The sequence below is a fragment of the Hippocampus zosterae genome, chromosome 3 (genome assembly GCF_025434085.1).
Source record: "Hippocampus zosterae strain Florida chromosome 3, ASM2543408v3, whole genome shotgun sequence".
Lineage (NCBI taxonomy): Eukaryota > Metazoa > Chordata > Actinopteri > Syngnathiformes > Syngnathidae > Hippocampus > Hippocampus zosterae.
Window position 1 is genome coordinate 21,025,387 of NC_067453.1, and position 14,200 is coordinate 21,039,586.

The 14,200-nt window shown below is 45.1% G+C and overlaps 1 protein-coding gene across 2 annotated transcripts in view; it reads right to left on the reverse strand.

Moving 5' to 3' along the window:
- Positions 1-14,200, reverse strand: part of roraa (RAR-related orphan receptor A, paralog a) — a 218,188-nt gene that overhangs the window by 5,518 nt on the left and 198,470 nt on the right. For both annotated transcript variants that reach the window (XM_052060438.1, XM_052060439.1), the window contains 8 exons: positions 11,473-11,558; positions 8,681-8,822; positions 5,752-6,147; positions 5,010-5,131; positions 4,776-4,908; positions 2,185-2,292; positions 644-754; positions 344-456 (listed from right to left, as the gene is read on the reverse strand). In XM_052060438.1, the coding sequence (XP_051916398.1) occupies positions 344-456; positions 644-754; positions 2,185-2,292; positions 4,776-4,908; positions 5,010-5,131; positions 5,752-6,147; positions 8,681-8,822; positions 11,473-11,558 (1,211 nt within the window). The remainder of the gene's footprint in view (positions 1-343; positions 457-643; positions 755-2,184; positions 2,293-4,775; positions 4,909-5,009; positions 5,132-5,751; positions 6,148-8,680; positions 8,823-11,472; positions 11,559-14,200) is intronic.

Here is a 14,200-nt window from a genome sequence, read left to right on the forward strand (position 1 = left end):
TGTGCGATAATCGAATTGTAACGTATTTGTGACATCTTTTGATGAATTTTTAGGCTTTATCAAACATTTATGTCTAAATTTTGGGGGGCTTGGAACGGATTAGGACATTTACATGGAAAACGCGTCTCTACTTACAACATTTTCTGGTTAGGAGAACCAATTAATTTCGCAAATATTGTTAAAATGATAAATCTCATGTCATGTCAGTGTCAAACCCGAGGAAGCATGACTACATTCTCAAGGTAGAACAGCTCATGTACACAACTGGCTCTCATTAAGATTGCGCAAGCGTACCTAATATTTTGGAAACATTTCACACTGAGTGTACATGGAGTCGGGGTACCTTTGTAAGAATTCCGTCCTCTCTGTGGTTCTTCTGCAAGACATGCTGGAGAGCCAACTGGATCTTCTGCTGAAGTTTCTCCACCTTCACCTTCTCTTGGAGCCAGGATCGATCTGCGAGATATAATCATCATCGGGCGTTAGTCAGCGATCTCTGTGCAGTCATGGGAAAAGTCAATTGGGAGTGATAATTTTAGCGATGAAACTGTTCAAGAAACGGGCGGGTGGCACATTTGTTCCTTGTCACGGCAAGTTCGGGGCAGGCGCGTTTTCCCCTTTTTGCACGGTGACTGACACCTACCAGCAGACATCAACACAAAGGCGGAGAACAGGGCGATCTCATCCTCCGACAGGTGCATGGAACACAAGTTTTTCCCAAACTCGAAGACGGAGCTGATCAAGTCGTCACAGCCTGCCGCAGCAAAGGACAGAGCGAGAGAGCTTAGGATGAGGGAGACCAAAGAACAACATTCACTCTTGATCTTTATTGGGAGAGAGGCACGCAGGGAGGGGGAGAGGAAGGGGAAGAGGAGGAAAAACAGAAAGACGAACAGAGCTGCACGCTGACAGCGCATGGGAGCGTCTTAAAGCAGAACAGGCACCGCTTTTACTGAGTTTTGGCACTCGGGTGGCGTTATGCGAGGAAAAATTAGGTCACTACCGAGCCGTTTAGTTAAATCAATTATGTGGCATAGGGGGCCGAATGCCAATGCGACTCGGGAGGCCCGTCACTCCTCTCGGTCTCGCCCAAAAGAGACTCCCGGACTCATTTACAGGACAAAATACAGCCCTAGCATATCGAAATGATTCAGGATCCCACAAAATCAATTTTTTGCACTTATCCCATGGATCAAATTCTCTTTTATTTGGTGGGATAAGCAACCCTAATAATAAGTGTGGTTCTCGTGGGCTGAACTATAAGCGAGAAGTTTTGAGAATTATTTCTGTTAGAAGACTATAAGAAAGATGCTTGTAAAGCTGAGTCAGGGGTTATTATTTTTTTTTTTGTATTTTGCAGGAGAGTTTTATTCAAGCATCACCAAAAGTTATTGGAACAGTCTTTGAATCAAAATAGCCTTTGATTCTTGTACTTGAACCCTTTTTAGGGACAGCGGTTACTACAATGGACAGCTTATCATGTAATCAGGTTACAGGGTGCAGGAAGGGGCTAATCCTATTTTTTTTTTTTTACTCTAGTAAATATCTGTTGCAAGCTTCGCAAAAAATAAAAGTAGAAAAATATGATTAATCACGATTAATTACGAAATACTGAGCGATTAATTAGAACGCGCATATAGCGGATTGTAACAATAAAATTTCTCTCTCTCTCTTGGAGGACAATTCAACATGTCTGCAAACACTATGGGACTCATTTGCATTTTTTGCCTTGAAAAAAACCCAACTGGAAGTGTTGGAAAATCCCGAGTGGAAGGCTCAGTGATGTCATGACAGCTCAACAAAAATGCTATTTGAGCTATCTGAGATTCTTTATGTCAGCCTATCGGTGATGATTTTGATAGCTTTCTCCCAAAAGGCACTCTGTCTGGCTGTATTTATTCCACAGTTACAGGAGTCAGATGCAAGCGTGCCTCGCTATCATCTCGCTCCTGGCATAAATAAGCGCCGCAGAGACGGGCGGTGCCAGGTAAAGCAGGGATGAACGCCCAGTGTTCGCTTCAAGGCCTTCAGTATTGTGTGGAGCAGATTAGGAGATTCTAATTTTGGCTGGTACATCAAGGGAAAAGGAGTGAGACATTCGCAGCCACACACACGCACGCACACACATACGGGGTAACACAAAAGCACATGCGCACTGGGCGCTGCTGTAAAGTGTCCACTTACCTAATGACTTGAACACATCTGGCCCGGCGTACTTCCCGTCAAAATAGACCGTGTTGTTTTGCGAGTCAAAGGCACGACACATTCTGACAAACACAACTTCCAAAGAGCCTGCGGAGACAGACGGCAACAACATGCTGAATCGTTGTGCACCCCCCCTCAGCCGCAATCTTTAACAGTAAGACATCAGTCAGCAAAGCAAAACACGTGCTTACGCTAGGCGCCACGCCTTTTGCAATCTGAGCAACAGACACGTTTTGAAACAAAGAAATAAAGAAGCCAGCTGTCAGTGGCGGGGCGGGGGTAGGGGGGGGGTTAATAAAAAGCACCTCCGCATTATATGATAATATCAGACATAAGGCTAGTCATGCATAATGACGAGCCAGATAACGATTGTGCTTCATTTAGTGGCAATAGCGCTTATTCATTCAACCTTGATTGAACAAGATAGCGGGGAATTGTTCTGTCGACCCTGTAATGTGTAGCTCTCCGAGTGAGGGGAGAAAGAGATCAGGAAAATGCAACAGCCACCATGAGTAGTGCGACTGTGTGACTTGTTTTTTTATTAATACTGACATGAGAGGATGAAAAGCACCTCCTTACACTCTACTATTACGGGCCACAACTTTAGGGACAACGACACCCATTTAAGGGTAGACACAAAATTCAATCTTTATTAAAGAAAACAAATAATAAAATAAATACATTTTCTGTCTGTTCCTGCCAGAGCTGGATTAAGAAGTTCAGGGGCCTTTATGGTTTTTGAAGTCATGGACTAAATTTCAAAGGCTGTTGTTTAGAATGTTTGATCACCCACTGTACATTTACAGAAACGCCCTGATTTACGAGGATAGTTTGTTTGGAATTCAAAACACTTGTATCTCAAATCATCTCCCCCCCATTGAAATGAATGAAAATGCCATTAATCCGTTGCAGCCGTACGTTGCGCTCCTTCTGGTTTACGTGCCAGGGCCACGAGGTGGGAGTATAATACAGACATACAGACTCGCATGAAAAAGAGTTTCACAACTGACTCAGTAAGTTTCAGTTCTATAGTGGCCCACCGCTATTCGCGGAGGATGTGGGATCAGACTAGTCTGAAAAGCAAATATCTGTGTCTAATTCACGCCCGTTTTTAACAAATGTTTTTCTTCTTTAACCACAAAAATATTGAACAAGAGTTGGGATGAACCTCTAATAAGGTTTTTTTCATGAAAAATAAGGGTTCATTCATTCATCTTCCGAGCCGCTTGATCCTCACTAGGGTCGCGGGTCGCGCGACCAGCTGTCTCCGGTCAGTAAGCGGGGGACACCCTGAACCGGTTGCCAGCCAATCGCAGGGCACACAGAGACGAACAACCATCCACGCTCACATTCACACCTAGGGACAATTTAGAGCGTTCAATCAGCATACAAAGCATGTTTTTTGGAATGTGGGAGGAAACCGGAGCACCCGGAGAAAACCCACGCAGGCCCGGGGAGAACATGCAAACTCCACACAGGGAGGCCAGAGCTGGAATCGAACCCGGTACCTCTGCACTGTGAAGCTGACGTGCTAACCACTGGACTACCGGGCCGCCCAAAATAAGGGTTGGCTCATGAAAAAAAAAACTTGGGGAAAAAAATCTGTAAATATGTGGGTCCACTGTACCAGTAGTATTGCACAGAGGATTAAAAATTTTATGCCTGTGAGCATTGATGTACTGTATTACTGTCTACCTATCTCGCTACACCGTTGATGTTCAACTATCAATTGCTTAAAGGGTTAAAACACTGCGTCTTTTGACACTACTCGTTAGCCCATTTATGACGTTTTGGATGGGAATGTATATTAGGATTGAGATAGCTGACTTTCCTCAGGCAAAGTTATGTGATTGTTTGAAATCCACAAAATGTGATTTGGTTTTGCTCTATTTTTTCATGCCAACCGGGAGTCGCAATAACCATCATGAAGTCTCTTTTTTGAACAATTGTTCACTATGTGCCAACTGATGGAGTTTTGTGAATTCAATTGAGTTCGCAATCATAATGAAAAACTCGAAAGTTGGGTGACTCCTATGTTGACGTACCACTGTATCTCATAAGATTTCAATTTTGGGAACGCCAATTCGGTATATGACCCCCACATAGGAAATAATCCAAATCCAATTGAAATTTTGTTGGCCTGATACTATGCTTTTTGCTCCTAGGTTATGTGGTGACCTAAAACCTTATGGGGCTACCGTATGAACCAAAGAGCAGCTTTTTCCTTTTTTAATCATGCATTTGTACCAAGTGCTGTGGCCTGGAGATATATCGTGTTGTGTGTCACAAAATGTGAGAGCGTCAGCATTTCTGCACATGAATGTCGGGAGTTACAGCAGCAAAATCTTGAAACGGGGGGGTTGTAGGTAGAAGAGAAAAAAAATGGAGCGGTGTTATCTGACATTGTAAACATTTATCTTGTGATGTGTCCATGCATGGGACAGTCGCAGGTGACACCGCATGCCCACACAAAGAAGTCTTTGTGCAGTCAGGTCAGCTACGCCCTTGTGACAACATCAGTATTATACACGTGTGTGTGTGTGTGTGTGTCTGTTGACAGGCTGTCATACCTGCTTTGAGCAGCACTATCTGATCATTCTGACACAGCTCCATGAAGCCATCGATGCGCTTGGCGAACTCCACCACATACTGAATGGCCTCTGTTATTTTGATAGCGCACAGCTGCCACATGACTTCCCGCGGCTGCGAAGACACCAAGATGTAAATGAGCTAGCTATCCGCTCTAACGCGACACGTTTATAATAGCGCACAGTGCTCGAGAGGAGGTCGTGGGGTCAAGCTACCTTGCTCTGGTAGCTCTCCACCTCCTCCTGCAGGAAGGCTTGCCAGGTCATCTGCTGCAGCTCCTCCCTCAGGTACTGACATGTCTCCATGTGCGATTTGGAGATATTCTGGGCCAAGTGCTCTGAAAAACATAAGTGAAGACCTCAGTGATGAGACCTGCCAGAGGAAAAGATGATTTATTTACAGAGTCTTCAGCAAGGAGGGGATGCAGATATGCGGAGGCTTTTCCCTCATTCTTTTTTTTCTGACTGGGAAGGGAAAAAGCTTCTTGACATTTCCTTTTACTGCCTCCAGCAAAGCTCATAGTTTGGGATTGAGGCAAAGCCAATCTAGTTATGACACAAATGCGAGGAGGAGGGGGAGGGTGCACCGTGTTACTCACTCAAACAAAGGTCACATTTGCGCTGAGACAAGTAGTGAGCAGAAGAATTGAAATGGTTTTGAAAACACATCTGTTAAAAGGAGTTCCTAGGCACAGGGGAGCCTAAAAAAATGATTTCCCTCGACGCCTGCCCTGCTGGATCCTGATTGGCCCTAATTAATGGAAACTAATTACAAAAAAAACGAGGCTCTTTTAATGAGTGTTGGAGATGAGTCTCCAACCTCCTGCTATTTTAAGCAAACCTTTGTGTCATTTGCCCCATGGTTGCGTTAACCCCCCCCCCCCCCCCCCCCTTCATTGTTTCGTCGCTTCTCTCATCGACCCCCACCCCCTCCCATATTCTCTCAGATGCATCTCACCTAGTTCTGCCATGGAAACGGTAGGGGACGTTTCTCCGTTGGTGAAGGAGCAGTAAGGGAAGAAGCCAGATCCGGGGGCAAAGTCGCAGATGGGCTCGGGCTTGATGCCGTTGATGTCCAGGCCGGACTGGTCCGGAGAGGGCTGGATGTCCAGGTAGAAGCTGCTGATGGCCGAGTCCGGTTTGGTGCCGTCGGGGGTGTGGCCGTCCATGTAGCCGCTGAGGTCGTCATGGAGCTCCGTCAGGCCGTTGGCAGAGAGGCCGTAGCTAGGTGTGAGAGGCTCCGCCTCCCCGGGCTGCTGTTGGTGGTCCCGTTGCTGCTGCTGGAGCCGATGCTTCTGGACCTCAGCGTAGAGGCTGTCTCGTTGTTTCTTGGACATGCGGCCAAATTTCACCGCTGTAAGACAACGTTGTAAGGTGAATCGTCACGGGTGATGAAATGTGACACGGGCAGAAATGCACTTACGGGCTCAATTTTAGGGACATCTTTACTCTCTCGTCAAAAATGTAAACAACTGAGAGGGTAGAAATTCGAGAAATACCAACAGATATGATGAGGCGCAAAGTAAAATAAGAATGATGCTGATCATATTTTGTTATAACTGAGACCTTGTAAAGTGAATTCAGAGATTTGTTTCGAAATAGACCCTAAATGTTTGAAGATAATTGCAAAAAAAAAACAACAACAACCCAACAACAAAAAAGTAGAGCTATATAGTATGTAATTGTGAAGAATGATTTTTCACCATTTCAGTGTTCCCGTGTTTTTGGGCGTGGCTAAAACGGGTCCCAGTGACACATTTGGGCCCTGGCATGAGTCACCCCTCCTCCACCATACAAGAACTTCATTCATGTCAGCAGTTATCCAATGCATATACAACAAGCTGTTAGCTCGCTAGTCTTTGGCATGGCTGCTTTAGAGTGCCTGGTCGACAGCTGAATGTGCATACGTCACACCAAGAAAGATGAAAGGGCAAGCAAGGGGAACAAAGAAGGGCATGTGTCGACAAGGGCTTCAGGCTGGCTTGATTCCTTTAGAGCGCCTCGTAGGATGTGTGTGTGCGCGCGCCGCCGAGACAAAGCGAAAGAGCGAGCTAATTATTTTCTTCAAGTCAAACATGACAGCCGGTGTGTGTGTAGAGGTGCATTTTGCTGGCTTGGCTGCATTAGAGCGCCCCGTTGTTGCGGTGTGTGCAAAAGCCCTGCAACGAAAATTTCAGCAGCTATTATTTTTGCGGCTCAAAAATGTGGTGATGTGTGTCCATAAAAATATGCTAGCCAAAGTAGCATCATTTTTTACAGGTCACAGGTGTGAAGTACCTCCCAAACTACAACCACAATAATAAAACTATTACTCAAATAATATTATCTGCACTGTTTCAATTACTCAGAATTCAGAATTTTGCTCTTGCGTTGTGTCACTAGGTTGCATATGTATCCCTAAAGAAGCGTCATGTGAGCGAATGAATTATGAATGATGCAGCTAGCCCCCCCCCTCCCCAACCAGGCAAAATGTCGTATTACAGACACTTCTAAACACAAATAGGTTTATTTTTATATCTTGTTGAATAAACTAGGATTTTTGTGTTGTTCTAATGTGGCCGTCTCTCTCATCCAGTTAAGTTTCACGACACTGACGTGCAAGAAATGCCTGAGAGAACAAATCACATTATGTCACACTCTTGGTTGAACTCTTCCTCCTTTGAAGAAAAAATAAATCCTGTGTCTACGCTGCAGATAAAAATCACTTTCAAGACAGATGAGCACTGTGGAGAGAGAACGAGAAAGAGAGAGTTTTTTTGGTTGGCGCTCCGGGGTCTTGGAACTATGTCAGCTGGTCAACGCGTGCGCGTTGATGTGTGTGTGTGTGTGTGTGTGTGCGTGTGTGTGTGGCAAGACATAGAGAGGAATTCATGCAGATGGGCTTGTATGTGTTGAGTGAAGACAAAAGTCACCTTCATCTGTCCCGATCGCGTGTGTGTGTGTGTGTGTGTGTGTGAGTGTGTGTGAGCAAAGGCATTCCTAAGTGCTAATGTACTCTGAGTGTATGGCATTCATGAATATGCATACATGTGCATGTCTAGCATGAATTAAAATGAGGCCTACCCTTGTCTGTGCACACATTGGATGACAACATAACATCCTGATTACAAACCGCATTATAGTTTTGCTCTGCGCCAGTCAGGCCCATTCCGGTGTGAAGTTGTCGAACCCGGCTGGCAACAATCAAGCCAAGGACAAACTCAGCCCAAAATGCAGGACCATTCTGAAGCATCCTTCGCCTGACCACTTTTTTACTGCACGGCATCGCCTCGGGTCGACGGTTCAATTAAAACACAGAAAACGGAACACACGAGTTGGAACAAGATACAGTAACAAGCAATAAGAAAAAAATGCAACTGAAAAGGGTCGGGGTGGTGTGGTGGGGGGGCCTTGTGTGTTTGGATGTAATGGTAACAAATCCGTTCAACCACAAAGCAAACAATAGTTGTGATGCTATTCGCAATGCAAATTTGGAAACTCACATGACAAAATACATTTTGGATTTTGCCAACGGGAAAATGCCAATTGCGAGAAGAGCCATCGCAAGGCGAGCAAGTACCCCTCTCCATTGTGGGTTCCAGTTTTGTGGTATGTCACAGATTATTATTATTATTTTTTGTTTGTTTTTTCCAAGTCACCACCAACGTTCTCTATGTTACATTATATTTCAACTGCATCACACAAAAAATAAAATAAAATGGCGACTCGCTTCAGCCTGCCCAAATCCAATCTTTGACCCGACCTTGAGAGAAGTATCCATGCTTCTACTAAGTACAGACAGAGAGAGCGAGAGTCCTTTGGCCACGTCTGCCTTTCGGCGGAGGTATTCACCTTCTCCCCAGTTGCATCCACCAAGCGTTTTCTAGGTTGACCCGTGAAGTACTCACCATCCCGTGACATGCCCACTGCCAGGCACTTCTGCAGCCGGCAGTGCTGGCAGCGGTTGCGGCTTGTGCGATCAATCAGGCAGTTCTTCTGACGGGGGCAGGAGTAGGCCGCATTGCTCTGCTGACTCCTCCTGAAGAAGCCCTGCGCGGGAAAGCAAGCGACATCGGCTCAAGACTGAAAGCACGGGCGATTGCAAAACCTGGTGATTAAAAGGATGTGATATGTGATTTTCATAGGAGATACAATTCCAATCTCTTCTGGATTGGAGGGAACAAGAATCTACAGAAGCACAAGTTACAACTTTTGAATGACATACAGTCATACCTCAGTTTTCGACCATAATCCGTTCCAGAAGGCTGTTCGAAAACCGATTTGTTCGAAAACTGAAGTCACGCTCTTTAAAAAAATAATAATAATAATAATCTTTACTGAACACGTCTGCTCACAATGCAACGCTATATGAGGAAGCGTCACTTCCTCGTCTACCCAATGAAGCGTCACTTCCTCGTGTAAGGAAGGTGGGAGGAGTCAAGTGGTAGGTTCAAGTGCGCTCAGTTTGGTCGAGAACCGATTTTCGGACATTATTCGAGGCATAAAAAAAACTAGAAGTTTTGGGTCGAAAACCGATGTGGTCGAGAACAGAGATGTTCGAAAACCGAGGTTGTTTGTCAAAAGATGATATCATCAATGTGTGGATCCTTGGAAGCATTAGCTATGCTGTAAAAATACAACTTGGACTATTTTGGAGGGACGAAAAGAGTGATTTGATATGCAGCAACTGTAAAATCAAATTTGTTGACATTTATGGCAACGATGTTAGCACTTTACTTAGATTCTAAAATCGGAGGACAATACAGGAAACAATTAGGTTTGTAAATGTTTATTTATTTGCTGAAAATGCACAATTAGGTTTGTAAATGCTTATTTCTTTGCTGAAAATGCAGGAAAACCAATTTTCACGACGACAAAACCTAAAAAAAATTTTGGCGGGGGAATTGCCCAACGTTAAATTTGATCAGTTTATTGCATTGAAATATCATGGTATTGTTTTTACGTCCCCAGCAGGTGGCAGACTGGAGCGAATCCTCCAGTGTGCACACCTGCTGCCAATGTTGTCATCACGGAGCCTTGTATTAAGGGCTGACAAAATGTCACCGGTCTGTCGTATTATTGTTGCCCTTGCTAGTGCTATTGCTCATGTTTTGATTTTCTAGACCTCTCCTTCTCGCTCTTGCTCTCAAAGTTCTTGTGGTTTTATGTTTTTTGTTAGTATAGTCTTAGTTTTAGTGGCTCGTTATTCGATCTTGCTTTTGTTTTGTCGAGTGAATTTGGACTCTTGACATTTTGTTTGGTATTCTTGGATGACTTACTTCCTTACCTTGGGAAGCACTTTTTGTTCGTCTATTGTCTTCTTTCCTTGATTACCTTTGACCAGAGATTTCTGTTTCTACTATTTAGTGAATACATTTTTTTAATGGAGTTTTGTCTGGTGTCTACAATTCCTAAAAAACATTCTTCGGTTTGTTTCGAACCTGACATGACATTTAGAGCTCTCAACATTTATTTTTTTTCTTCTTCTTTTGAATTTTTTTTTTTTTAATGGTTGCCCACCACCCAAAAGTGAAATTAAATAATTGCACACAAACGGATAAAGCCCCACCATTGAAAATAACCTCCTCTGAGAAGGTAATAACGACACCGCTGTCCCGGTATGTTTCTGGCTGTGACGCCGTCATTTCTGGCATGTCGGTAAGGGTGCGCGTCCAAGCACGAGGGTGGCATGTTTGGCCCGATGCGATAACGCGGAATCTTCTTTCATTGGGATTATTATCTGGCATGCGCAAGCGAGTACGCATTGCACACCGACTGGATTCCTCTTCCTTTGACTTAATGAATGGATTCCAGCACATCATTAACATGCCCCACTCTACTGCTCCATACACATATGTCTTAATTAGCCGCTCATTGGCTGTTTAATTACAACAAAACAGCTGACAGCTGCCAAGTTGCTTTATAATGGAAGCCATTATGGGAAGAGGCTATTAACGCCCAGCGACACGCAGCACTCTGTAATAACGCAATGATTTATGGTCTAAACTTTTGTACTCATACATATCATTAAAGGTCTCGGCGCTTCGACTAATTAGCAATCATTCAGGAGATATTTCAGCAGTTTATATGTTCTTCCTAGCGACTGCGCGAGAAGCTGACAGAAACCCTCAAATGCACAATTACATGTGGACACACACACACGCACAGACATACGTACGAGCCCGAGCACACTGGCAGGCGAGCGCAAACAACGAAAGGTGCGGGCTGGCGTAGGAATGCTAATGATGTGCCGGGTGACAAGCGCGGGGACAAGAATACACTCTCAGCACTAAACTCCCCTCGTCGTGTGAATGGCTGGCGCATTTGAAACGGTACAAAAGACGACTTCAATGGCGGCAACACAATGTTGCAAGCAGCCAACAATCTGCTCTAATTCAAACGCCTCTCCTTTTTGATCATTTCAGCTCAAGATGGCGCTGGAACAGAAGCCAAAAAAAGGTGTGTGTGTGTGTGTGTTTGTGTGTGTGTGTCCCTGAAATGGGAGCGAAAAGCGAGACTCAAAAATGAATTTGGCTCTTTTGCTATTCCCGCTTTAGTGCTTGACCACCGCGTGTTCACACTTCATTGTCGGTCTCATAACCTCAGCAGGCCACTTTCTTGACTTTCTGCTTTTGCAACCCAAGCGTAGTTACACTCAAAGGCCCGTTGCCACGGTGACGAACGGCATCTCAACGCTTACCTTACAGCCTTCGCATGTTATCACGCCGTAGTGGATGCCTGATGATTTGTCTCCACAGATCTTGCAGGGAATTATTTCGATTTGAGCTGCGCGGGAGAGAAAAGAACAAGAGAGCAAAAGAGCGAGTGAGAAAAGACTAAGTCATACATTTTGCTGTCACATGTCACTGTACAACACCCTCACCGTGGCTCCATGTTGGTACATAAAAGAGCACGGCGCTGCGAAAAAACATGGCATCCGCAAGCTCTTGAAAGCTTGCTTGCACAGTTTTAGTGGAATATTTACAATCAGGTGCAAGAGTTTGTGTGCATTGTGTGAGCGAGAAAGAAATGGACATTTTTAGGCACGTACAAATTGTAAATGCGGTGTCAATTAGCATCCGAAGCCAAACACTGATATTGTCTCCATTCACCAGCTCAGTCTAATGCAATATAAGCCTTGTCTTCAAAATTTTCACTTCCTGAAGGAAACAATGCTCACTTTTGATTGACGTTGGCAGAGAGGTATTCATTTTAAACAGCAAATTAATTATTCAGGTCGCATTTTTAAACGGTGGAGAACTGCACTGATCCATTCTGAGAGTTGCAGCCAGAGTTACGAAGTGAGACTTCAGCATAATATTACAATGAACAGTTATTGCACAGGCATCATTTGTTTTAATTTCACACTGCAACATTCGAAAAGTATAATTTGGGGTGCCAAAGGTTACATTAATGTATTACGAGCTACCAATACCTTGCTCAAGCGCACCTCAACAGGCCCTTCACCGGCCCCTAATCCTAATTCGGCACTTTCAATGAAAGTTTAAAACCTGCTACCTTGTACTCCACAAGCCAAGTTATCTGACTTGTGAACCACACCAAAGTATCGAATAGAAACTAATGGCGCCACCCGTTGGACATTGGATTGTCCCAAGCCATTTTTTTAAACTGTCAATTTGAAAGAAGAATAAAAACAGTGTTTCGGATCAGTCAAGTTTTTGCCGAAGATTATTGATCCTCTTCAGTCCTGCTTTTTACACCTACAGAAAGCGACGGCAGGATGTTCATTTCACAATCTACATCTTTGGGCATGATTATTGATGTGTGTTCCCTCACTTTTCGTGGTTCCATGATCCCCCACAATCGGTCGATTTCTGCAAAATGGAGATTGACTATTTTTTGTTAGGGAGGTGGAAACAGCTAATTATTTATTATTAAGGCACTACGAATGCCCCCACAGGGTATCCACCTTGTAAAACAAATCACCCCTGAATAAAAATATTTTTTTTTTACACTGGCCCGATTTATAAGGATGAAAAAAAAAGCATAAATAGTCCCCCCCGCACCTCAACATCTCCCACATCTTAGCCCCATCGTCCCGACAGCAGAGCCAGACAAAATCCACTATCTGATCTAAATCGAGGAAACGTCACCTCGGGATATTTTCTCACGATGCAATGGCCTTTTCTGAGCAGCCAATCCAAACGTGGGGAAGTGTTGCACCAATTCAGGGGGAATATGATGATTCTTGTCTTAATAAGATGCAAAAAAAAAAAGAAAAAGATAATTAAGAAGCAGTGCTCCGTCTGTGATGTTGGAGCGTTACATCAGCCTCTTCCCTCTAGCCATGCCTAATTCTCCATATGATCAAGCCCCACGTCTACGCCAAGCTCCTTGTAGCCCTTGCACACCTTAACAAGCAATCTCTTGATGCCAATTTGATCACTTCACAAGTACTTTTGCTGGGCTTCAATCCACAGATCCCTGCCCATTTTAATCAGCCGCCCAGGAGCCTCCAGTGTGTCATGTGAATCACATCCTTGTCCCCGAGGCCCGCCCGGGAGAGACCCTTAACACAGAGCCTCTAATCCACTAACTAATAGCCGAGCTCTAGTCTATTCATTCACCAATTTTGGTCTGTTCTCCTCGCGCTGCTGGAGTCAACGGGACCGGCCGTGTTTACATGGAATTAGCCTACATTTTAGCAGAATGAACAAAAGCAAGTGGTGGATGGTGCACAATTAACCCTCCTCCAGACAACACGTCCGGACATTTGTGATTCTCGCACACAATTGCGGGCGATGCACCTCGCCGGCACAGATTATTGTGAAATCCAGGCGGCGGGGGTGGGGTTGAGGGGGGGGGGCTTTGAAACACTATCTGAGAGGGTTAATTCATAATTAATCTTTCCCTCATCGTGAACGGTGGCTCGTTATGGCAAATGGGTCCGTTGCCGTGTGGGTGCACTCCATTGTTTGTTTCTGTGTTCTCCCTGCATGTGCATTCGCAGTGCAGTGTGTTTCGACTCCTTTAGCATTTTCAGCCTCATTACTTACATAATTTGTTCTGACATGCACTCACAACAACTGAAGCGTGCTGTAATTATGACTAGCTGTGGTTGTGGCCAGCCAAATGGGTGCAGTGGCAGGCCCGTGCCAGTGGGTGGCAGTGCAGGGTCGTGCCTACACCCGCCCGCCTAAGCCAGGCTTCCACCCACCCGATCTGGCCCACAGATTTTTGGCTCTGAGCTCCAGCCTGCGATAGCTCCAGGCTTAGACTGCTGCTAGCTTCCCCCTTAACATCCCTCCCTGCCGCCGCGCAACGAGATGCCTTCATCCGCAAGAAGCCGAGCTGGCCGGGTGCTCGCTGGGGCCTGACGGCGTGCCACATCAGGTGAAAGCGGTGGGAGTAGACGGGGGCAGGCCGGTGCCAGGCCAGGCGCGGCGCGCATCCTCACACAAAAGCCA